Below are 26,449 nucleotides of genomic sequence, written 5' to 3' on the forward strand. Positions count from 1 at the left end.
TCAAGATCACATCAAAGATGCTGCTCTAAGTCCAAACCCCACCCCAGCAGCTGAAGTAAGGCAGTGATGAGAGACAAGGCCTTTTCAATTTATGGCATACCTTAGGAATTCACTTACCTGGTGCCATCTTTATTTTCTTTTGAGTGCCAGGTGACAATCATATTTACTAAGGCTTTATTGTCTAATGCTGGAATTTTAAACTACAGTAGACGCTCGGGTTGCGAATGTGATCCGTGCGGGATGCACATTCACAACCCGCATCTGTGCACACGCGGGTTGCGATTCTGCGCTTCTGTAACCCGTTCCGGTATTTCTGGGTTTCGGTGGTCCGCAACCTGAAGCAGCTGTAACCCGAGGTATGACTGTTCTCTCTGTGATTTATTATATCTTTTTATGAGTTTGTGACTTCTCTAAACTGCTTTGAGAACTACAGCTGAAGAGTGGTTAACGGATAACTTAGCTAGAAATAAAAACTGATTTCTTAAAATGGTTTAAAATTTAATGTTACGTTTTAGATCCATTGTATTAGTACTGTGTTCTACTCAGGCTAATTTTTATACGTTGGAGTCCAGAGCAGCTCCTTTTTCAATGGTATTTTATTATTTATTATTATTATTGCTCCTAGGAAACGTGGCTGAATGCAAGAGTTTGTCTTTAAATTGCCAAAACATATTTTTTAGAAAACATGCTGGTTTGAAATCAGTCTTCCTGATTTTACTTCGTAAATACAAAGTAGGTTTTGTAAAGTATTTTAAAGTTGAAACACCCGTGGTTTCAGCTTATATTTTCTGAGGCACTGCGTATATTCATCATCCCTGGGCATAATTTCATTTCTTTACATCATCCCTGAGCATAATTTCATTTCTTGTTCAAAATCATGCCGGCGGAACCTGTCACTCCAGTCATTTGCCACTATCTTGAAGAGTTTCTTCAGCAGCAGCGGAACAAAGATGAGTGGTGGTAGCACTACAGATAGTAGTACCATGTGAGGTATGGATCATACTTCAGTCACCTGCTTTGGCCACTTTGGAGTGCTCTGAATTGAGAAGAGAGGGTGAGAAATACTCCTTGAGAAAGCTAGGCAGCTCAATATACTGCACAGTGCTGCCTGCCCTCTTTTTGTCTGCTTCACTTGCTCACCCCCTCCATTTCTTTTTTCACTTTGTCCTACTCAGGATGTTTCAGCTAACCTTCCAGAAGTAGGGCATTCCATAAATTTGGAACATCTACTGAGAACATGGCTGGGATACAAATAGCTCCATTAGATATGCTCTAGGATTCGGGCTTTTCCACTGGGGTTTTTATTTGTTCCCTTGAGCAAACAGCAGGCTGTCACACAAACTGTTTTGGAAGCTCCTTCTAGCTTCAGAAGTTTGCCATGCGAAATGACACACAACGGATGGGTTGAGAAGAGCTTTTCTGTTGAGAAATATATGCTGAAAGCCCATGGGGAAGCAAAACTAGTTGCACAGTTGTTTGGATTCAGGTCCCTATTTTGCTTTTAAATCTCACTGAGGTACAGGAGATAGTACAGTGGTACCTCTGGTTAAGAACTTAATTCGTTCTGGAGGTCTCTTCTTAACCTGAAACTGTTCTTAACCTGAAGCACCACTTTAGCTAATGGGGCCTCCCACTGCTGCCACACCGCCACCACGCGATTTCTGTTCTCATCCTGAAGCAAAGTTCTTAACCAGAGGTAATATTTCTGGGTTAGTGGAGTCTGTAACCCAAAGTGTGTGTAACCTGGATCGCATGTAACCCGAGGTACCACTGTATTTATTAGTGACATTCATTAAGCTTTATTTTTTACAGGCCGTTTGTATGCTATGCAGACAGGTATGAAGATTGATAGTAAAAACCCAGAGTGTCGCAAATTTTTATGCAAGCTCATGGATCAACTTGAAGCTGTAAGTAGTTTTGTTGCTGTATTGTTAAGTTTTGGCACTTGTATATAAAGAAGATTTCACAGAGAATAAATTGACCATAATGCTAGTGAATGTTCCACAAGAACACACTTAACAAATGCAGTGCACAACTAATCAGGCCTAATATAGCATTGTATGTTGATAGTATTATTTACTGTAGTAAGGTTTAAATTTGACTGCTAGATATCTCACATAGTTCCTGTATTGTTACATTCTGGCTCAGTTTCGATTATCCTACAAACCATCGTTTAGAGTATTAATGCTTCAATATTACAAGAAAGTCTCATTGAAACCAGTGAGACTTGATTCAGAGTAACTCTGGTTAGTATAGGGCTGTGGGAGTGTGTGCTGCCTCCTTTGCATCCTTGATAAACAAGGGAAGAGGCAAGGGATGAATATGAAGTACATGAGGCCATGACATGTTCCCAATCCTTAATTCAAAGAAACAGAATGTGATCTAAACTGCCCACTGTGTGCTGCCAGTTTATAGATGTCTGGCCTCTAAATTTTGTTTCTGTACTACTTGCAAAATAGACTGCCCTCCCAATGTTTTCTGTACACTCTTGGCAGCTCAGGAAATATAAGGGTAGTCTAATATCCTTGGTTTTTGTTTTGTAAGACGAAACTAAGGTTTCTTTAAATGCCAACAGTAAGTCTATTCAGGAGCCCTAAATCCACCTGTTGTAACTGTAACAGTGTTATTTACTTTGCTGATTTTATTAGGAAACCTGAAGCTTCTTGTACTCTGTAACATCTTTGAAATGAGGTCTTTGAATCGCAATGCACTGCTTGACTAAGCATTACCGTAAATCTTCAGGTCACTAGAGCAGTTAGGTTGAATCAGGGACTCTCATTTCATTAGCTCTTTATTCATATTAAACGTTGCAATCTGAATTACAGGAGGCAACTATTGAGTCCTATTGACCTTCCCTGCCTGTGACACAGGTTATGAGTTATATAGTGTTGACTCTTTATACAAAGTTTTATTAAGTGTGGGTTAGGGAGGCAAAAGTGTCGTAGAACTTTTAGAAATCTGAACTGTGGCAGTTTAGCCACAGTCTGACTCTGTGGCACAGCATGTTGTTGTTTGAAAATCCTGAATATGTTTTGCTTCTTTTTTTTTAAGATTCCTAGTTTTAATGGTTATGGATAAAGTTTAAAAACATTACGCATTAAAAAAAACCCAGAGTGGGGATGAATGGTGATGACTGGTACTTGGTGACTGCATGGTGCCTATCCTTTACAAGCACTGCTTCCTTTGTAGCATGTGCTTCATTCCTTAGTTTGCAATGTATATTCAGTTGCTAAAAATATATTCCCCAACACTCCACATGCCCCCCACCGAATAGATTGCACAAATAAAAATATTTGCTTAATGCTGTGAGGAGCTCTCCCACATAAGAAATTTGGAATGAGTGTGTGTTACACGTCACCACTAAGTTTCTGCCAATAACGCTTGATAATGTTGTTCTACATGGTTAGCAACTCTTAAAAGAGTTGCAGCAAGTACCAGAAGTCTCTTCTTGGTGGCCTCCCCGTGTCAGGAGTAATTTGTTCAGATAGTGGCAGAAATATAGCCAGATCAAATGGGGGATGAGGGGTTATTGTAACTTTTTGTGCTTTTATCTTGTATTTTTATCTTGTGAACTGCCCTGAGATCTTCAGATGAAGGGTAGTATATGAATTTAAATAGAAGATAGATAGATAGATAGATAGATAGATAGATAGATAGATAGATAGATAGATAGATATGGCATGGGGCTCAGTTAGCTATAAGAACAATAAGTGAGAAAAGTGCAACAAGTTTAATGGTTCTCACTGAGCTAAGAGACCCGTGTTTGTGTGTTGTATGTAGGTCAAGGATCAAATAGTAGAAAGCTTTCCCAAGGAAAAAAGAATAGTTTTCTATAAACAGAAAACTAGCATGTCAAGGAATCATCTAGGCTAGAACTCTTCTCTTAACACCTTCCTTTCTTTGTGGAGGGATTTTTCTGTACGGAAGAGCATTCAGATATGCACCTCTCTGAGGTGGCATAGCCAATTTACCAATTTACTGGATGCTAAATCAAGGACTAATAGGAAATCTCTATATTGGCACCCTCCACAGCACAGGGAAGCAGAGAGAACATGCAAACATATGGCTAACTTGTATTGACAGGAAAGGTGTTTAGAGAACAGAGTTAGTCTTATTTTCTCATTGAAGACATACAGTAGCATGATTGAATCCGAGAGTGCTTGCAGCTGTGTTGGTAGCTTCAGGCTATACCTTTGAGAATTAAGAATCTAGAATATGCCCTTGCAGTTTCATTTCTCTGGCCTAGTAAATAACCAAATATGTCTTTAAATTTTCTCAGACAAAGAAGCAGTTGGGTGATAATGAAGCTATTACTCAGGAAATAGTTGGCTGTGCCCATGTGGAGAATTATGCACTGAAAATGTTTCTTTATGCAGATAATGAAGACCGAGCTGGGCAATTTCACAAGTAAGTGGGGGGAAAGAGGCAATGTATACGGTAACACCTAATTGAAATAAATATAAAATTGAAGTAAAGTAGTAAAAAGTGACCCCTGACAATTAGGTCCAGTCATGGCCAACTCTGGGGTTGTGGCGCTCATCTCGCTTTATTGGTCGAGGGAGCTGGCATACAGCTTCCGGGTCATGTGGCCAGCATGACTAAGCCGCTTCTGGCGAACCAGAGCAGCGCACGGAAATGCTGTTTACCTTCCCGCCGGGGCAGTACCTATTTATCTACTTGCACTTTGATGTGCTTTCAAACTGCTAGGCTGGCAGGAACAGGGACCGAACAACGGGAGCTCACCCCGTCGCGGGGATTTGGACCGCCGACCTTCTGATCGACAAGTCCTAGGCTCTGTGGTTTAACCCACAGTGCCAAGCAAAGTAACCTTGCAGTTAAATATAAAACAATTGACCAGCGTATGCTCATTTATTTATAAGATGCAGAAGATCTGTTGGTCTGAATGATCAAGGTTGCAGAAAGAGGTTGTAAGCATTGGGGAGTGGGGTGGCCATCTGTTGTCCTCTGTGGTAAAGTAATGCCTTCTTTCACATGCAAATATCTAAAAAAGATTCATTTTTGTTTTGTTTTTAATCTTACTGAGAAACTCAAATTGTTTCCCCCCCCCAGAAATATGATCAAGTCTTTTTATACCGCAAGTCTTCTAATAGATGTCCTGACTGTGTTTGGAGAACTAACAGATGAGGTAAGTTACACGGTTAAGCAGTATATGTTATTAATTGCGTGAAATAGAGAAACAGATTTTTGTTTCTAGTCCAGCTAAACTTAGTCATGACTAAATCTCATTCAGAGCAATAGGACTTCAGTTAGCTGTGACTAACTTGTTCCATTTGCTTCTGTTGCACATAGTCACAAGGTAGTTTTTTCTGTATTGTTGCTTTTCTGTGTTAGAATACAGTCCAGGGTCCATAATTATTTTCCTCGGGTTCAGGAATGCCAGTAGGATTTTTGACTTTGAAAAGCAGATCTTTGGATTACAAAACGCCTTTGGAAGTTTTCTGAGTTACACACAAGTTTGCTATATGACTTTGGGAGCAGCAATTTGAGAAACAGAAGCCATGAAGTCCACTTGGCTGCACAGAACTTGCACAGTTCTTAGGATCCCAGTTTACTATTTTCTTCACAGAATAGCAGCTGCTAATTGCAGTTTTTACAGTAGCATTGAATAGAACTGAAAAGCAGCAGAGTTTAGCGGCATTCAGATGGTTTAAAGTGAGGGAAAGAAGAAAACCAACATTCTACACACTTCTCATTTGGTATATAAAATCAGAGGAAGTGACGGAATTAAGGAACTAAATGAAGTGGATCAAAATGAAAATTTCAGTTCTTAATGATACTATTTTGCTTTTTCAAAAGAAATTAAAGATCTTAAGTAGGTGGCTGAGAATCCAGTTATCTTTGAAAAATATAACTATGATCAACTAAACCAAGATCTCTATTCATACTAACTTTGATTTTAAGGCAAAGACCCTCAATTCTCTAACCAGGTATAATTTTATATTTATTTAGGTGTTGTTTTAGCCCTGAAGGACTCAAGACAACAGGGGCGGGGGCAGGGTATTTAGGAAATGGTCTTGTATTCTGTATTGTTTGTTTATCTATTGCATTTGTGAATTTTCCTTCCATCTTGCAGAGCCCAGGGCAATGTATAAAGAATAGAACAGCAAGATACATCTAATAAATAAACATAAATAACCAAATGGAACTAGAATATATCCATATGATCAGGGCAGTAAAAACACGCATAATACCTAACAGCTTCAGATTGGTTTAACCCATCTGACTTCATTTGTAAAAACTTAGGTAAACAGAAATTACTTCAGCTGATGTCTAGTCAAAGCAAGGAGGACGTGTATCTCAAGGAGGAAGGCCTTCCAAATAAACATTAAAATTGTACGGGCGTTTTGATTGTTCTGTAGTTGATCTTACACTACTTATATGTGAAAATGAATTGTAATGGAGTGGAATGCACTTCTTAATAGTTATTGGATCACTGAGAAATATATCTCATTAGTCCTCTGCAAGGAACAATACAGACGTAAAATACACTTGTGATTCAGGAACTGGGAACAAACAGTGGGATCTTGCACTGGGACTAGAGGGCCTTATATCTAACCTGGACTAGCATTATTGACAAGAAATGAAATTTGCATAAGAAAAGAAAGGGCCAAAGTGCACTAGTGTGTTCAACAGTATGGCTCCACTATTGGTTGCCCCAGGGAATAGTTGGGGGAGTATTGGGAAGAGAAACTAAGATACTTCTTTTTACTGCCATCTACTTCTGTTCCCCCATTAAAAACTGCTTGTCTTCAGAAGAATTAGACCCGTAAAGCTTTAAATATTTTAGGAGAAATGTAATGAGTGTTTTTAAAAATAATATGCCATAGCCATTCACTGCCGTTAAGCCTGTAAGCCTCTTACTTATATCAGAAATAGGATCATTTCATAACCATTGGTCACCATTAGGACTAGTCTCTAGAAGGTCCCATTTGAGACACTAACTCTTAAAAAGGTGATGAAGATCCAGATATCATATATTGTACAATAAGCCTTGGGTACTTAAGGTAAAAGGCTGTTACTGCCTTGTGCAAAGTGGTAGATTTAGTTGATGAAAGGGCTTAGAGATCCAGGAAAAACATGGCAGCTAAGTAGATTGTATGTTAAGAATGGCAGATGTGTCAGATCATGCTCTAGGCATGTTTTTTTTTAAACAAAACAAAATAATTTTTTTTAGCCACACTTTTGCTGGAAGATCTCAGTGATTGTAAAGGAGGGTTTGGAGGCTTGCATGCAACTTGTGCCTATTAAGCGACCCATCCCTGGTTTTAAATAACTGGGGTAAATATAATTTGAGCAACTTCTCAAGGCAGATTTCTTATTTAAACAAAGACTCTTTATTTTGGCTGAACAGGATTAGAGTTAAGTATGCCTAATAAAAGGGGAAAATGGAAACCATCATGAAGACTACTTTAAAATAAAAATGTGTGCCAGCTCCCTAGTTAATTTCTCTTGCTTACACATGTTCACCAGGAGGTTTAGTCCGAGGCATGCTGGAACAGATAAATTCTAAACAAGATGTTCCATTTTCTGGCATGTCCTTCGGAAAATAAATTTGAAGGAATTGTGCAAAATGGTCAAAATTAAGAGGCCCGGATGGAAAAATATGTCAGAAATGTTGAAAGCCTTGTACAGAAGTATAAAATTCATAAAGTTGGAGTAGGCGAATTTCAAAGCTTGTCAAAGGGGTTCTGGAATGACTATAAAATTAGTTAAACCCATGTTAAAGTAATTCACATCCCAGAAGCAGGATACATGAACTTGCTGTAATTTATGAAAAAGGCCTGCAGCTCTGAGATTGAAGAGCCTTTTTTTTTTAATGAAAATCCTAACATATCTTTACAAAAACCAAAGTAAGAAATCTAAATGGTTAGCATAAGTACATTGTAATAATTTCCCGCTAGAAAATGTTTTCGTGGTAGAATACTGCCTATTGCAGATAATTTATAGTACATGCTTGTAAAATAGCTAAATCGTAACGTTATTTTGCACATTCAGAAAATATGTATCAGTAAACTAGTCTCTTCATTCAGTGCCTCCCTGAGGTTAGAGGGATGATTCCCATTGAGATTCAAAGTCATGACCTTCCCTCCTCAGCAGCTACAAATGTTCCAAGGAGCAAATAACCCAGCATCCGTAAGAACTAGACTGCATTCCTGTTATTGTGACTGTTTCCTGTTAAGACGTATTTTGGAAAGAACCAGCTCATGGAGAGTAGAAATTAGAGAAAACTAATAAGCTTCGGTATTAAGTGCTACAGAACAGTGAGAGCAAAGAGAAAAGAGAGGGAAGGTTCAGAAATGTTTTCCTTGTGTCCAGTGTTGATTATTGGATAGCTAGCAGTATGTTGCAAGCCCTAAAGTGCTGAACTAAAAAACAACTATATAGCCAGAAGAAATTAGTAGTTGCTGAAGGTATTAATGGGGGGCGGGGATGCAGGAAAGCCCATCTCAGGAGCTCATTCTATCGTGCTTTATCAAAGCAATACCTATTTCAGCTTCCCAAGTGTTGAGTCAGAGTGTGAAACAAGCCAACCAACCTATGGCAGTCATTTAAGAAAAAGTACTTCACAAGTATGCTGTTATTTAAGAGACTTAGACCTAGAGAGGAACCAGTGTAAGGGGTATAGGAAAAGGTGTTTTTTCTCGTGCTGGCAGCCTGCACCCCAAAAAGCCTCTCTTAGGAGTCAAGAAACAGTTCCTGAATGGGGTGGGCTGTGATGCAAAAGGAGGAGACGATAATTGAAAATGGGGCAAAGGCACCTTCCCTAAGTGGGAGCCTCTTTAAATAAAAACATGTGAAGTTACGATTTTCAAACAAGTCCTGTAGGCTGTTTCTCATTTGGACTGAAGATTTGGGAGGCTGAAGAACATATTGTCTTGATAAAGAATGAAGCCCTGAAATTGGTGTCTATGCATTTTTCCCCCCAGTCACACTTTTAGCAACTCACAATTCTAGCTAGTTTCTTTCCCAGCACTTTAGATCTCCCCCGCCCCCGGCCACCTTCTGCCAGTTCTTCTCTGGCTCCAAGCCAATAAGTGCAACAATATTGCTAAAAGCAACAATTGCACTGACAAGTAAAAACCCGAAGGATGTTCCAGATGTTTATGTGGAAGGGACCAAGGACTTTGTTTGTACATACGTGCTCAACACTTGGTGACTGCAGCATAAATGAAAGAACTATTGTACATCAAGCACCACAATCAGATGTCTTTGATCACCAAGGCTGCGATCATTTTTAGTGAAATCAGTATAGACAGACAAGCAGTAAGTTATCTAGTTGTTGAAGCATCATGGGATATAAATACAAGATGGACCAGTCTATTTCGTCTTTTCATGGCTTGTATTATGCTGTCACTTGCAGATTGCATGTTTTAGAACAAATCTGTAGGCTCAGGAGTCTATAGGTTTCTTCTAAAACATGCAATCTCTTTTGGCAGGCATTAATACCAAAGTTATTTCTTCAGAAAACATACCAGAAACATTGTCTCTTCACATCCAGATCCTAGCACTTAAATTCTAGCAACCCTCTCCTGTACAAGTTATTAAGCACCCTCCATGGACTTTAACACTAAAACTCATTTTATAATTTTTATATAAGGAAGTATTTTATGCGGTAAATTGCTCTTCTAGCCACAGAAAATGTCTCTATAGAATAGGCCCATGCTAGAACCCTTCATGGATCACTGCCTTGCCGTGGCGAAGGAGCTTGAATAACTCGGAGAAGCTATGAGCTATGCTGTGCAGGGCCACCCAAGATTGACAGGTCATAGTGGAGAGTTTTGACCAAACGTGATCCACCTGGAGCAGGAACCGGCAAGCCACTCCAATATCCCTGCCAAGAAAACGTCATGGACAAAGACAAAAGGCATATAAAAGTTATGACGCTGGAAGATGAGCCCCTCAGGTCGGAAGGCGTCCAACATGCTACTGAGGAAGAGCGGAGGACAAGTACAAGCAGATCCAGAGCTGATGAAGCGGCTGGGCCAAAGCCGAAAGGACGCTCAGTTGCGGATATGCCTGGAAGCGAAAGGAAAGCCCAATGCTGTAAAGAAAAATATTGCATAGGAACCTGGAATGTAAGAACCATGAACCTTGGTAAGTTGGATGTGGTCAAAAATGAGATGGCAAGAATAAATATTGACATCCTGGGCATCAGTGAACTAAAATGGACGGGAATGGGCGAATTCAGTTCGGATGACCATCATATCTACTACTGTGGGCAAGAATCCCGTAAAAGAAATGGAGTAGCCCTCATAGTCAACAAAAGAGTGGCAAAAGCTGTATTGGGATGCAATCTCAAAAATGATAGAATGATCTCGATACGAATCCAAGGCAGACCTTTTAACATCACAGTAATCCAAGTTTATGCACCAACCACTGGTGCTGAAGAAACTGAAATTGACCAATTCTATGAAGATTTACAACACCTTATAGAAGTGACACCAAAGAAGGATGTTCTTTTCATTATAGGGGATTGGAATGCTAAAGTAGGAGTCAAGAGATAAAAGGAACAACTGGCAAGTTTGGCCTTGGAGTTCAAAACGAAGCAGGGCAAAGGCTAATAGAGTTCTGCCAAGAGAACAAGCTGGTCATCACAAACACTCTTTTCCAACAACACAAGAGACGACTCTACACATGGACATCACCAGATGGGCAGCATCGAAATCAGATTGATTATATTCTCTGTAGCCAAAGATGGAGAAGCTCTATACAGTCAGCAAAAACAAGACCTGGAGCGGACTGTGGCTCAGATCATCAGCTTCTTATAGCAAAATTCAAGCTTAAACTGAAGAAAGTAGGAAAAACCACTGGGCCGGTAAGATACAATCTAAGTCAAATCCCTTATGAATACACAGTGGAAGTGAGGAACAAGTTTAAGGATTTAGATTTGGTGGACAGAGTGCCTGAAGAATTATGGATGGAGGCTTGCGACATTATACAGGAGGCAGCAACGAAAACCATCCCAATGAAAAGGAAATGCAAGAAAGCAAAGTGGCTGTCCAACGAGGCCTTACAAATAGCGGAGGAGAGAAGGCAAGGAAAATGCGAGGGAGATAGTGAAAGATACAGGAAATTGAATGCAGATTTCCAAAGAATAGCAAGGAGAGACAAGAAGGCCTTCTTAAACGAGCAATGCAAAGAAATAGAGGAAAACAACAGAATGGGAAGAACCAGAGATCTGTTCAAGAAAATTGGAGATATGAAAGGGACATTTCATACAAAGATTACCATAATAAAGGACAAAAGTGGTAAGGACCTAACAGAAGCAGAAGACATCAAGAAGAGGTGGCAAGAATACACAGAGGAATTATACCAGAAAGATATGGATGGCTCGTACACCCCAGGTAGTGTGGTTGCTGACCTTGAGCCAGACATCCTGGAGAGTGAAGTCAAATGGGCCTTAGAAAGAAGAAGAAGAAGAAGAGTTTGGATTTGATATCCCGCCTTTCACTCCCCTTCAGGAGTCTCAAAGCGGCTAACAATCTCCTTTCCCTTCCTCCCCCACAACAAACACTCTGTGAGGTAAGTGGGGCTGAGAGACTTCAAAGAAGTGTGACTGGCCCAAGGTCACCCAGCAGCTGCATGTGGAGGAGCGGAGACGCGAACCCGGTTCCCCAGATTATGTGACTACCGCTCTTAACCACTACACCACACTGGCTCTCAAGCACTGCAAATAACAAGGCGAGTGGAAGTGATGGTATTCCAGCTGAACTACTTAAAATTTTAAAAGATGATGCTGTTAAGGTGCTACACTCAATATGCCAGCAAGTTTGGAAAACTCAGCAGTGGCCAGAGGATTGGAGAAGATCAGTCTACACCCCAATCCCAAAGAAGGGCAGTGCCAAAGAATGCTCCAACTACCGCACAATTGCACTCATTTCACACACTAGCAAGGTTATGCTTAAAATTCTACAAGGAAGGCTCAAGCAGTATATGGACCGAGAACTCCCAGAAGTGCAAGCTGGATTTAGAAGAGGCAGAGGAACCAGAGACCAAATTGCAAACGTGCTGGATTATGGAGAAAGCTAGAGAGTTCCAGAAAGACATCTACTTTTGCTTCATTGACTATGCAAAAGCCTTTAACTGTGTCGACCACAGCAAACTATGGCAAGTTCTTAAAGAAATGGGAGTGCCTGATCACCTCATCTGTCTCCTGAGAAATCTCTATGTGGGACAAGAAGCTACAGTTAGAACTGGATATGGAACAACTGATTGGTTCAAAATTGGGAAAGGAGTACGACAAGGCTGTATTTTATCTCCCTGCTTATTTAATTTATATGCAGAATACATCATGCAAAAGGCTGGGCTGGATGAATCCCAAGCCGGAATTAAGATTGCCGGAAGAAATATCAACAACCTCAGATATACAGATGACACAACCTTGATGGCAGAAAGTGAGGAGGAATTAAAAACCTTTTAATGAGAGTGAAAGAGGAGAGCGCAAAATATGGTCTGAGGCTCAACATCAAAAAAACGAAGATCATGGCCACTGGTCCCATCACCTCCTGGCAAATAGAAGGGGAAGAAATGGAGGCAGTGAGAGATTTTACTTTCTTGGGCTCCATGATCACTGCAGATGGTGACAGCAGCCACGAAATTAAAAGACGCCTGCTTCTTGGGAGAAGGGCAATGGCAGGCCTAGACAGCATCTTGAGAAGTAGAGACGTCACCTTGCCAACAAAGGTCCGTATAGTTAAAGCCATGGTTTTCCCAGTAGTGATGTATGGAAGTGAGAGCTGGACCATAAAGAAGGCTGATCGCCGAAGAATTGATGCTTTTGAATTATGGTGCTAGAGAAGACTCTTGAGAGTCCCATGGACTGCAAGAAGATCAAACGCATCCATTCTTAAGGAAATCAGCCCTGAGTGCTCACTGGAAGGACAGATCATGAAGCTGAGGCTCCAATACTTTGGCCACCTCATGAGAAGAGAAGACTCCTTGGAAAAGACCCTGATGTTGGGAAAGATGGAGGGCACAAGGAGAAGGGGACGACAGAGGATGAGATGGTTGGACAGTGTTCTTGAAGCTACAAACATGAGTCTGACCAAACTGCGGGAGACAGTGGCAGACAGGAGTGCCTGGCGTGCTCTGGTCCATGGGGTCACGAAGAGTCGGACACGACTAAACGATTAAACAACAACAGATTAGAAACATCAAGAAGCAATCAACAAAAACCAAAGTTATAAAGTTTCTGGTTTTATAAAATGTGCTTTGACATTTGTTTTGAAATGTAGGAAAAATACACTATCCAGGAAACACTAGGTTTAGAGAAATCCCATTGGCAGCCATTTCTAAGTTATACTGGATTGAGCCTTTGACTGCGAGTCTAAATAGGAAACATTGAGATAATGGGATCCAACTGCTCAATACAGAATCTGCAGTGCAGGAGGCATCTACAGCATCCCTGACAGTCTGTCCAGTGTTCAACACTCAATCAGTTTTTAATGTCTTACAAGAAGGAAGGGGAGAAATGATTTTCTGAAGCTCCTTGCTGTATTGTATTTCTGTATTTTTGCATTCTGGTGTTTGCTGTTTTGTGATGTTATGTTCATATTGCATAGAATTGGTTATCTCATGGATGGCAGAGGTGTCCAGGCAAGTAATGCTGGTTCCCTTGCAGCTCAGAGACAGGGAACACCTCCCCTCCTATTTAGGCTCAGTATGTTTCCTGTATCAGTTTGGAGCACCTCCTGCTAGTTACCTCTTTATCCTAACAGAATATTTTCCTGATTATTTGCTCTCTCTGTCCTCCCCTGTTATATTCTCTTTCATTGTTTAACAGTTGTCAAACAAACAAACCATTTTTGCCCTCCCCGTCTTTTCCCTCCCCACTCCTGGCGGACAAAAATGGCTTTTTTAATGCCTACAGCCCTCACAGTGAGCAACACCTTGCCAGCTTCACAATCCAAAGCACCACCTATTAAACTAAAGGCCTAGCAAGGGTGTGGGCCATACTCAGTAGCCACAGTCAGTTCCCAGTCACTGGAATCTTCTGCCTCTGCCGTGGCCGCCATTTTTATCTGCAAACGACCCTGAGGAGGAAACTTCCCAAGGCACCTGTGGAGGGGCTTTCTTGGTAAACAGCAGTGGCCCTGTTGCTGACAACATGGCTGTGGTCCCTTGCTCCAGTCTGCCCCCACCCCTCCATAGTAGCCCAGCTCTATGAGAATATCTGCTTCCTGTGCAAGGGCCTTGCTTCAGGCACAGTAGCCACAGTCTCCATCTGAAAACAGGAACTATTATTCTCAAATGAGGAACCTGTAGAAGGTTTTCTGTTGAATGTGGGTGTTTCCTGTCTCCGAGCTCCAAGCACCACCCGCTTGGAGACTCCTGGTAATCTTTGAACAAGTACCATTTATGGTAAGAACAACTGTTCCTTTTTATGTTTCCTTTAACACTTTTGCCGGAAAGTTGGAATATAAAATGCCTTAAATTAATTAAAGAAATAAAAATCCATTTCTGTGGAAAGCATGAATAAGGTGGTCTATCAGAAGGATTTGTACCGGTGGGTTCTAACAAAGTAGTATAACTCTAAATATTTAGTTTAAAACTTTCTTTTCCTTGTATTATTGTGCAGCCCCAAGCTTCCCCATACTAAGAAATCAAATAATTTAATAATAAATGTCTTGCTTTATTTTGTAGAATGTTCAGCACAGAAAATATGCCAGGTGGAAGGCAGCATATATTCATAACTGTCTTAAGAATGGAGAAACACCACAATCTGGACCTACTGGAATGGAAGGGGAATGTGAGTAACTATTTTGTGATACTGAATATTGCTTATAGTTTTGATTTATCTTTAAAATCAAATGTAAAATCATTTACATTTAAATGATGGAAGAAGATGTACAAACAGTAATTCTGCATAATTATTCAATGTAAAGTCAGTCAGTCCCACTTTCCAGTGTTTAGGTCAGTAGATGCAAAGGTGCGAATATGACTGAGAAGTATTAATCTCCCACTTCATTTTCTTTTATTGCATATGCTGGGCAATGCAGAAGAGGAGGGTTGCCATCCTTTCCTCTCTTGTTAATGATTGCATCTGTTTAGACTCTAGTTGGCCCTAGCTACATTATCTTGGCTGGTTTCATTGATTTTCTTGGCTTGAGAGAAAACTGCTGAGTGTTTTGCACATTTAATTTTAATAGCATTAAAAATATTCTGTTAGAATTATTAGACGGTTGTCTTTGCTGTCTTGGAAAACATTTTTGACCATGGACCTGTGTCTGAATGTTTACTCCTTTTTTTAAAAAAATAGCATTGATATTTAAAATACTCTAGATTACCTGTTTTCTTTTTTTGCTGTTGTGTTTAATGTTCTATTTTTACTTTATCTGTAGGATACCAACTGGTAAAATCATACTTAAAGGCTGTTGATATACAGTAGTTCCATTTTACGTGTCACATAACCCAGAAGGTTTAGGGTCTCTTTAGTGCCAAAGTTCGTATGGAAATGTATTTGTACTCCAAAATACCCAAAGAACGTCTCATAATTCTTGCTTTGTGCATTTGGGAAAGAAAAGCAGCATTGTTTAAGTGTACTGGAGGACTTCCCCCATTCCTTTCTGCTTGCTCACTTTTTTCTCTCTTCTGCAAGTGGAAAAAGTCAGTCTTGAAACAGAATGAAACTAACTTTCTGTATCTTGACAAAATTCCATGTTTTCTAAAAGTGTTATTCTCCCTGTAATTCTTGAAAACCATATTGTAAATATTTGCACTGTGACATGGCATTCTATATCTGGTTTTGTTCTGGGGCTTACTGAAGCACTTTGCTATGCCCTAGCATAGCATCTTATTCCCTGGGAATATATGTTCAATTAAAATAATCATAGTGATATTAGTCTTTCATAGTGCAGTGTTAGAGAGAGTTTTTGGTGCAGATGATGAATGTTGATCCTCTGTACCTCAAGTCATCTGTTAGCCTAAACCTTGCCTTCACACTCTTCTACATGTAATGGAGCATATAATCTTCCAGGGCGGTTCTTTTGTCTATCTTCCCAGTGATCTTGTAAAGTAGGTTAGGCTAGAATACATTTATTTGCAGGCAGTGGTATGAAATACGTATAAATTTGCAAGTAATTTCACTGCTGTTTAATGGGGTGGGGAAAATCAACATGCCTCTGTTCTTTACCTACAAGATGATGAAAATGAAGAGGTTGGGTCCCCTGCTCCATTGAACCCAGGATCTCACTCACCTGCGTTTGAATCAAGCGATGTGCCCACAAGCAACTACACGGGCATACAAATCCCACCCGGTGCGCATGCTCCAGCTAACACTCCCGCTGAAGTGCCTCATAGCACAGGTAATGTTCTTTACATATGTTCAGACCCATTAGTCTCATTTGTTAGATTTCGTCAAATGTGTAATACAGTCGTACCTTGGAAGTCGAACAGCTTAGTTCCTGAACATTTTGGCTCCTGAACGTCACAAACCAGGAAGTGACTGTTCCAGTTTGCGAACATTGCCTTGGAAGCCGAACATCCAATGGGGCTTCCGCAGCTTCCAATTGGCTGCAGGACCATCCTGCAGCCAATCAAAAGCCATGCTTTGGTTTTTGAACATTTTGGAAGTTGAACGGACTTCCGGAATGGATTCCTTTTGACTTCCAAGGTACGGCTGTAATTTAAAGCTTAAGTGAAGTTGACCAGTATAAAATTAAAAGAGCAATGATATTATATAAAATAATATATGACACCATATTAGTTATAGATGTTTTCGCAATATTTTTTCCCCAATTCATGTTACTGGGCTATAATAATTTTCTTGCTTGCCTATTAATCCTCTGCCATAAAATAAAATAAGGTTATCAATTAAGCAAAGGTAACCACACGAACAATCAGAGGCAAAAAGTTTGTATGTATTTGGGGTGTGGTATACTGATACTTAAATTGCATGGTTTGGATCCAAAGACCTCTGCAACTATTTCTGCACACATTGTATTTTTTGAACAGCAGCTGCTCATGCTGCACAGAAAGCTGCAACTCAGTAGACTTTTAAGAAATGGATTGTGATAGGACAAGAGGTTTTCCTGTTCATAGAGGAAAAACTCACAAATCCTACTGGCCACACCCAAGACCTTAGCCATACTTAAAGAAAGTAACTCTTTGCATCTTGGCCTACAGGTCCTATTTTTTCTTTTTCTTTTATACATATGAAAGGAAAGGTTTGGCAACAGAGATGTGGATTTTCTTGGGGGAAATGTAATCGGAAGGTTTGCAGTAGCCAAAAGCAAGGTTAAATTAAACACTGGTACGTCTGAAAAAATAAAATAACATCATCTTGACTTTGTATGTTTAAACAAATTTAGGGATGGAAAATTTGAAATGCCCATATATAAACACTAACGCACACTTACTTAGGAGTAAGCACAGCTGAGAAGTGGGATTTCTTCTGAGTAAATATGCTTGGGCTCACACTATTAGCATTGTGAGTAGGTAAGAAGGTTGTTGTGGCTTTTTAAAACATTCACTTAGGTTTTAACAAAGAGGATCTCTTAATTTCTTTCCAATTTTCTTTCAACACAGTAAAGTGGTCTCAGACCAGGTATTTCTGACCCTTATGGAGCCAAAGGAAGGCTGCTCAGATGGTCGCTTGTACTTAGTTCTATAAACTTGTTCACCACAGAATGTCGTGTGCACCTACCATGTGTTATTTTTATGAATCCCAGAAGGCTGGTATTAAGATATCTACATGGGGCTATTATTCCAAAATGGTCTGGAACATAATATCCTCACAGAGAATCTGTGAAGTCAAATAGGAAGACGAATGATTTGCAAATGTTGATATAAATATACAAATCCCTTTTTTGTTACTCACAGGTGTAACAAGCAGTACAATTCAACCCACACCTCAGAATATTCCTATAGTAGATCCTTCGCTTTATAATGTCCAACCTACAGGTAAGCCCCACCCCCCGTGATCTGCATAATTCAAAAAGGATTGGGTGCAGCCTGCATTAAAACAGAGTTTCATACCTAAAGCTAGAAGCACATCTATTTACTTGAAAGCAAGTCTTGCTGAGTCCAGTGAAATCTACTCACAAGTAAGAGTATTTAAGATTATGACCATCATTATAATCTTGAATCGGGAATTCAAGTTACATTTGCAGAGTAGCAAAAGTCTTGCCCGCATAACTGAAAATACTCTTTGGACTAGACATTCCAGCTTGTGCCTGAGAGGTAATGTGTTATGAAAGTGGCCTTGCAGGAATAATAATATGTGAAAGCAATTTTTTTTAGAAATATAACCACCCCCACCACTGTAGACCTTGGATATTCGGTAATTTTACAGCTAACTGAGGAGTATGTTTTCAAATACTTTCTCAGAACAAGCCTCTGTGTCCTGTAGACTATAAAAATGAGGAGAGGATGAAGGGCGCCAGCTCTGAAAAATTGGCTGAGGCTAAAATTCTTCCTTTAACAACTGTTAAGTATAGGTTAAAGGCTGCCCTATTGTACAGGCATAAGAATCGGCCTATCAACTTTGCATTGTCTGCCTGCTAGATCATACTAAATGTTTAATTTGCCAAGTTATTAAGCAGAATCAGACTGTTGATACTGTGTTGTCATTATTTTTGTTTGACTAGGAAACTAGGGCTGGTGAAATTCTGTGCCGCAGAGTTTCTCTTCTAACCTTTCTCCAAGAACAGCCATTCTGTGGGTGTGGCGTACAGCTGCCCAGCAATAATGTGCTGATAAAATAATGCATTGGCAGACAGATGTGATTTGGGGGCCTAGGGTTGTCTAGCTATACAAGAACTACTGCTGCATTCATTTTTATAATTGGCATGCAATCCCTTGCACTTTAATTCCATATACATATACTGTTACGTGCTGAGTTCTACAATCTGAAACCCACTCCATAATCTCCCATTCACCAATAGGAAGTAGTTTTTATTTCTCCTTGTGCAAAGCACCTTCAGCAATATACCCTTGTGTGTTCTTATTCAATGTGATAATGCAGTAATTATTGCTATTGTACCATCAATGCTCACAGTGCCTTTACACAGCACAAAAGGCATGTCCCTGCCCATAAAGTTTACAGGCTATAATTTGATACAGAGGAACAGAAAGGGAGGAAAGTAAAGACAGGGGAAAGCAGGAAAAGAATGCTTTATTTCAGTTACATGTACTTAGGCTTGGTTACAGTAGAGTATTTAGGGGGTTGTGCTAACAGTATCGCTGAACAGATGGGATTTGAAAGAACACTCAAAGTGTCCTGGGATGGAGTTCCAAACAGAAGAGGCAGCAAAAGAAGGGCGGGGTCATTTGAGGGTGATGGAGCTGGAGTGAAGGTCACAGGCATGGATGTATATGGACTATACAAACATTATGTGTACCTGGAAAATCAGGAACTGGATTTGCAAAAGGGCATTGGATAGCAGGTATTGATCTGGATTTGTGCATCTAGCACTTGAGACGATGCACAGAATTCTCTTAATGGATCAGATGACGTGGGTTGTAGCTTCAAAAGCTTATGTCCCAGCAATTTTTTAAAAAATAATTAAGGTACCACATGACTCTGTTTGCAGCCACAGATAAACGTAACTACTGTTTTGGAATAAAAGTATGCTTTTCAAGCAAATTCTGTAATCAGAGGAGCAAGTGTGAAGCCAGTTTTTAAACAGATACAAGTTTTGTCAGACGCCAGTTTTCATTTTAAAAAGCTTTCCTTCCTTGTTAGCCTAATTTCTTTATCCCTGATCTAAATGCATTTTCAGTTTCCATATCAGGTCCTTAACTGCCTAGCTGAAAGATTCATATTTGGTGGAAGTTAACTCTGCACTGTCACATTTCATGTAATGAATATAACTACTATACCAATATTATCCTTGGATTTGAAGAGAGTCTGGCTTCTTTCAGGCTGCATAAAGCACAGCTTCACCCATGTGTCAATATTTTTGGTATTTCAGAATTTAGTCCTTTCAAATGATGCAGATTTAAAAGCAGCTAGCATGTAAGCTAACTTTCTAAATGTTCGGGGTTTTTTTTAATAACTCCAGTTTTCTCTGCCTTTCATTTACAAATATTATAAACCCTTTCCTGAAATGTTGCTATAATGGTATCTGAAGTGGGCCTCAATAATAATAAATAAGGCCTGTTGCCAACAGAACATGTAATAGAGTAGGTACTGTAAAAATAAGATTAGATTGGTTAATTTAGGCTTTGTTCCAGAAAATCAGTTGAATACTGGATGGATGCCTTGACTGTTTTCTAAAAGAATGATTTTAAAGTTGCTTTTGGCATCATAATATGAAAAAACAAAATGTCCTCAAGATGGTCTTTGGGGTAATTTGTTCTTGCTGTGTTTTTCAAAAGGAGGAGAGGTCACTATTGACTAAATGTTAAATGTGAACTTGAACAGTCATCAGTTTGTGCACGTCACGGTTGGAACTGTGTTAGTATTTTAAATTAGGAAAGTAATATAAGTCCTGTGTATTCAGCATTGAACTTGGTCTATTTGACAGTGATTATTTTACACAATAATTAGTGTAACATTTAATGCTCTGGTAGAATGGCTAGTTTATAGTCCATGCATTTGCCTTATGGCCTTAATGTGTGGATTCTGAATTTGGCTAACCCACCCTAGAATGACCTGGGGAAATCCTGTTCCACCCTGGATCCTGTCCCAAATTAGTTCAAGGGTGGGGCTAATGTTTGTTTAGGGTTTTCAAAAACCCTAATTCAACATGCATGTGTCAGTTTAATGGGGTGCTCTTTCTCAAAGCAGCACGTTTGACCAGGCAGGGTTGATGCCTCCGCTGTTCTAAAATTGAATCCTAGACAACACTCCAAACAAGCTTTTCTCAACCTTGGGTCCCCAGATGTTCTTGAACTACAACTCCCATCATCCCTGACCACCGACCATGCTGGCTAGCAATGATGAGAGTTGTAGTCCAACAACATCTAGGGACCCAAGGTTAAGAAAGGCTGCTCTGAACAAACTTCACAAGCAAGTCTGCAATCCCAAACACACTTAACTACTGAATACCAGAGCAACCCAACCCACCCCCCCAGTCAAGGGAGTGATGAGTGAGTTTGAATTAAACAGAGGTATATCTCCTCCCAGCCCTGCTGGCATCTACCAGCCACCATCTACAGGGTGACACCAGTGTCACTTCATTGGCACACACCTTTCCCTTCTGCCAGCAGAACGCTGAACGCTGGGGCAGAAAAAAAGTGCCACCTGTGGGATCCCTGCTGGCAGCAACCAGCAACAAGCCCCAAAACAGAGTACACCAAGCATAGGGAGCCAGCCGGGGATCCATTGGATCCTGAGCTTTTCCTGCTGTCATCAGCATTGGGCTTAATCACTGCACCAACTCCAGGCTGGCATGCCTACTCTTCCCCACCTCAGCCATTGTTCCACCACTCTGTTCGGTCCCACCAGGCAGTATTCAGGATTAGGAATGCCCCCTAAACCTCAGGTGGACTCATTGGACTTGTATCTGAGTAAACATGCCTAGGATTGTGATGTTTAGCAAAATTCAGCAATTATTGAAATAAGAAACACCAGTTTTTAAAGGCGGCTGGCCTAAGTAGACAACAGGCCAATTCTTCGAGCACCATATGCATCGTGGATTTTTGAAATATTTACCAATATTTGTTTGTGGTCAAACAAAAGATGGTGAATTGACATATATTTAACCGGTCCGTTTGTTGGCATGATTAGTTTGGTGGTGGGCATAGCTTTAAATTGTAAACTGTATGTATAAAATATTCTACCACATTTGAAGCAGTTTCCTGGGTGAAGTGTGTACATTCAAAATACTATTTATTTTTTATAAAACATTTTGACCTGCCTTTGAGCGCAACACAGATCCTCCAAGGCAAATAGCAGTCATAAATTAAACACAATACAATAAAAACACATGTGTACATAATACTGGAGACTTGCAGCTAGAACATACTGCTTCTGGTTCTTTATGTTCTGTCATTACCTCTTAAGATTGACTGGGATTGCTGCCTTAAATTTTCAAAATATGTGCCAGTTTTGAACTAAGGGCATACAGAGAGGTGCTGAGTCATCCTCTCAGGGGGCGTTCTTCAATATGAGTAGAATATTCTTTCCCTTGGAGACTTACCAAAGCTCAAATATGAGGATCTTCCAAAAGCTGTGTGAGATACTCTTTCAGCTGGTGGCTACGACTAGGGCAATATAACTGCTGAAATTCAGGATTTGTAAAGGTATTTTAACATGCTATTACTCATCTTAAGCCTTTGGAATGGGGCAAGCTACAAATCAAATAAAACTCTAGTGGGTTAGTGTAAGGAATAAATCTTAAACTTCCAGGAGCAACAGCTGAAGGGGCTGCTGGAAGCTGTTTTCCAGTGGAGAGGGGGAGGTCCATTGATGGTGGCCTCCCCGGTTTAGCGGGAAGTGTTGTCTCTGTCTGTGGTCATGCTGCATAGACAGAGGGCCCAAAATGGAGCATTTCTCCTGGGCTGCATCTTGGGAGGCCTTGGTCCACCAGTCCAAAGCTTCCTTGTTCCCCAAAAGTACTGTAGTCCTGGGACACACATAGTTATTTTCCCTCCCATTAACATTGAAGGGAGGAATTTTAAAAGGCTGAATGGGGAAAACAAACGACAGAAAATCCACACACGTCTTTTGGCATGAGTTGGCCGAGCTTCAGAAGTGGCAATTTCTCTACCTTCAAATCTACCACCACCTTAAGATTGTTCTGTAAATCAGTATGCAGAATATACTTCACCATACCCTCTTGGTCTCCCTGACCGCAGAACATCATAAAAGATAAACAGATTTTTCCCTCCGCCTACTCAAACTCCTTTGGTTGTTTGCCTTTGTTCCTGTTAATGCAGCCTCAGACATGGCAGCATTTGTTGGCATTCTGTTGGCAGATTTGTGAACATTTTCTGTTGTTGTAGTAGCTCAGCTAATGGGGGATTTGTGATCCAAAGTCAGGAATCTGCTGTTTCTTACTTTAGCTTATTTATGTAGGCTTGTTTCTTTGCCACTCACCACTTAATATTGCCATCTTTATTCAGGCAAGCATCAGCCCAAGGCCACTTACTTAACAATGACACAAACAAAATGAAGCAGATTTTTTAAAAAATGGCTAAATACCACTCTGACAAAACAGGCCAGAGGATTTATTCCACCCTTCCTCTTACCTTCTGCTTTGTATCGTACTTTGTTGAGACATTAACAGTAACAAACTTTCACAAGTTTGCTCTAAGTCTGGAGAACTTGTATCATTTTATTACAAGTGAGCACCTCCTGACATTTTCTTTTAATACAAATAGGCAGAAGTATATCATTCTATATTAAATTGCTGCTGCATTAAGTACATATTTGACACTGTTTAACTGGAGGACAGAAATGTGACGGTGTGCATATCTTGCATCAAGGAATGGGTGTATCTTGTAACAGGGGATGTTCCTGTATCTAGACAAATTACACCAAGGCGGCATGAATGGCCTTAGTTGTGTTCCAGGCTGGAGCGGGAGGGAAGGAAATGTAAGGTTAACGCATGAGACATTGTCCTTGTTTTTGTGCACATTGTAACATGATTACCCTTAACTGAGTGGCGTTTTTAAAAGCTTTCCTTAGTGGCTTCAGATAAAGGGCAAATCTCTCTCAAAGTATTGGCTTACTCATAAAGGGTATCAGACAACTTTAGCATTCACCATTGATATTTCCAAAGCATTTCAAGTGGTTAAGTAAATATGTGCATAATGCAGTGGCCTTGATTCTTAATCCTCTCTCTTGATTTTCACAGGGGAAATTCATTTGAGTCCCGAAGACTTTGCCAAGGCCCAGAAATATTGCAAATATGCTGGCAGTGCTTTGCAATATGAAGATGTGAGCACTGCTGTGCAAAATCTACAGAAAGCCCTCAAGTTACTGACTACAGGCAGAGAATGATGCCTTTGTCCGCCGGATTCATGACTTGCGCTTTGAAAACTTGAACAGTCCATTACTCCTACCTTCAGCCTGTCGGGGAAACACGGTTGCACAAAAGCTTTTGATTTCTGTGACAAGAAAACAAAATCTGTGTCTCTGTTATCAGATCTTTCTGTAGTCTAGTCTGGAACTACAGCCTGTCTTCATTTATTGGCAGAGAAACAAGAACCATCTGGGGACAGTGGTTTGAGCACGAGATGCCAAATTCTAGGCATTTCTTGTCCAATGTTGCAGAATGCCCCAACATTTGAGCTACTAAAAAAAAAACATTTAATTTTTATTTATTTTAAAATGAAAAGGGGGAGTTAGTGCGTTTGGAATTTGTCTGAAGTATAAAATAAAATAATTTGGAAATGCAGAAGGGTTTTAAAGTTCAGGTGATGATTTTGGAGCATTATACCATAAGATTGTGATATGCCAAAAAGAGGCAGAAGGAGGCTTTTTTGAGGACTAGAAAGGTGTAGGGAGCTTTAAAGATACTTGAGGCAAAAGCATCTTAATGCTGTGTGATTCCAGCACTCATCAAAGCTCTATGCTGTACTTTGTTTCTGGTTTCTTTCCCCTTTGTACGGTTTATTTCATGTATGAAGATAAAAGGAATCAAAGGAAAGATGTGTCTGAAGTCCAAAAGCCGGCTGCATCCTGAACTTTGAGACTATTTGTGTTCTGAATCTTAGAAAGAGGCCATTGCTATAACGAAGTATCTGGATTTGCTGTTATTTGGGTTTGGGGGGTATTTTTATTTGCATCTGTAGCCAGATGGGGAAATTGCTACATAAATTTAAGTTTTCAACTAATAGTAGATTGTAGACTCCATTAAAGCATCTTGCACCCTTTACATGTGGTGTTGAATTACTCATATAATGTTAACAGGTGTCTATGCTTGTTTAATAAGGAATAAAAGCCTTTTAGTATCAAATGCACTAAATCGCTAGTCTTAGTTTTAGTCCTGCGTATTTTCTACATAATGGGATAGGGGGTGCATCAGATTCAGCTGAGGCCCGATTCAGATCAGGTGTACTCGGAGGGCCTTGGATGAATCAGGTACACACAGCCACAGATCAGCATGAATAGGATTGGATGGCCCAAAGCTTTCTTTAGTTGCCAGGTGGGACATTGGGCAGGCAAGTTGGGAAATCACACAAAAGGCGACCTACTTGATCAGTGGCTGCATCTTCCCAAGAGACAGTAGGCCTGTCACCACTGCTCTCCTCCATGCCTGATGCACCACCCCATAGGATTCACTCAGTGGCTGTTGAATGGAGGCATCAACCCTTGATCATTTTGGTTGATCCAGGTTCAGAGTACCAGGTTCAGACTTAGAAGCTTAATAACTTTTTGAAAGGAATAATCAGCTCAAGGCTAGAACTGCAATCTTGCCTGGAATCTTGCCTGGAAGCAAGGTATTGAGTTAAATCTATCAGTGTATATTATACTAGACATTCCCAATATATTCAGACATTTATATTCCACAAGGTGTTTAGGTTCCATTAAACTAGAACCAATCCATAATAAGTTTGAACTCAGCAATCATTTGCACATGCAGGAAGAACATATGTGTGCTGGGAGGGAGCAGGCTCGTCCATTCTTTTATCCATCACTTGCCCATGCAAAAAGAAAAAGAAAAAATCATGGAGGATAAGGCTATCAATGGCTATTAACCCTGATGGTTATGTTCTGCCACCACTGTTGGAGGCAGTATGCTTCTGAATACCAGTTGCTGGAAACCCAGGTATGAGGGTCCTCTTGTGATATACTAGTGGTTCAGTGCTCAGATGTCATTCCGATAATCCAGTGTTTTGTCACTAAATATCTAAAAAATTTAAAATACATTGATTTTCCTCATTTTGATTTTTAATTTTCCTTATTCTACTTGTTAATTCAGCGGAATTCTGTTACAATAGAATTGTCGGCTCGATGACCAAGATATTTAGTGATAAAACGTAGGATTACCGGAACTACATCCGAGCACTGAACCACTGGTATATCACAAATGGACTCTTTATTACTGTGTTTGCAATTGTTCAAGATCTATTTTGGAAAGAGAAGAAATGAGACCTGAACCACTGACATATAACAAGTAAACTATTTACTGTGTTTGCTATTGTTTAAGATAAAACTTGATTTGGGAAAGAAGCTACTTCTGCCATTTTTATTTTGTTTATTTACAGACAGTTGCCTTGTGTCTATTGCAGTAGACATTGTAATACCATCCTGTTTATTGTTTTACTGCTTACAGGAGAAGCAGTGCAAAGCACCATTCAAAACAGTCTCCCTGCCCCTTTAAAGGAGGGGGAAAGCTGCTTCAAATGGGCCCTTTGATGCTTTAATACAGTTCCTGCACTCCCAATGGAATCATGTGGACTGCTTTAAAGAGCAGCCTCCCCACTCTTTAAGAGAGGAGAAGGGTTTCAAACACTTTGAATCTTTACGAATCCCCGTGCTTTTCAACAGAAGCATGGCAACTGCATTAAAGCACTTGGCCGCAGAGATCAAGAG

At 40.2% G+C, this 26,449-nt stretch overlaps 1 protein-coding gene across 2 annotated transcripts in view; it reads left to right on the top strand.

Annotated features, from left to right (window-relative positions):
- Positions 1-24,869, top strand: part of VTA1 (vesicle trafficking 1) — a 31,046-nt gene extending 6,177 nt beyond the window's left edge. The window contains exons 2-8 of one of the 2 annotated variants that reach the window (XM_053382061.1): positions 1,813-1,907; positions 4,280-4,407; positions 5,071-5,146; positions 14,665-14,770; positions 16,161-16,325; positions 17,842-17,922; positions 23,766-24,869. In XM_053382061.1, the coding sequence (XP_053238036.1) occupies positions 1,813-1,907; positions 4,280-4,407; positions 5,071-5,146; positions 14,665-14,770; positions 16,161-16,325; positions 17,842-17,922; positions 23,766-23,911 (797 nt within the window). In that variant the 3' untranslated portion in view covers positions 23,912-24,869. The remainder of the gene's footprint in view (positions 1-1,812; positions 1,908-4,279; positions 4,408-5,070; positions 5,147-14,664; positions 14,771-16,160; positions 16,326-17,841; positions 17,923-23,765) is intronic. The other variant, XM_053382062.1, reaches the window with a different exon arrangement.
- The last annotated feature ends 1,580 nt before the right edge of the window (positions 24,870-26,449 follow it).

The sequence above is a fragment of the Podarcis raffonei genome, chromosome 3, assembly GCF_027172205.1.
Source record: "Podarcis raffonei isolate rPodRaf1 chromosome 3, rPodRaf1.pri, whole genome shotgun sequence".
Lineage (NCBI taxonomy): Eukaryota > Metazoa > Chordata > Lepidosauria > Squamata > Lacertidae > Podarcis > Podarcis raffonei.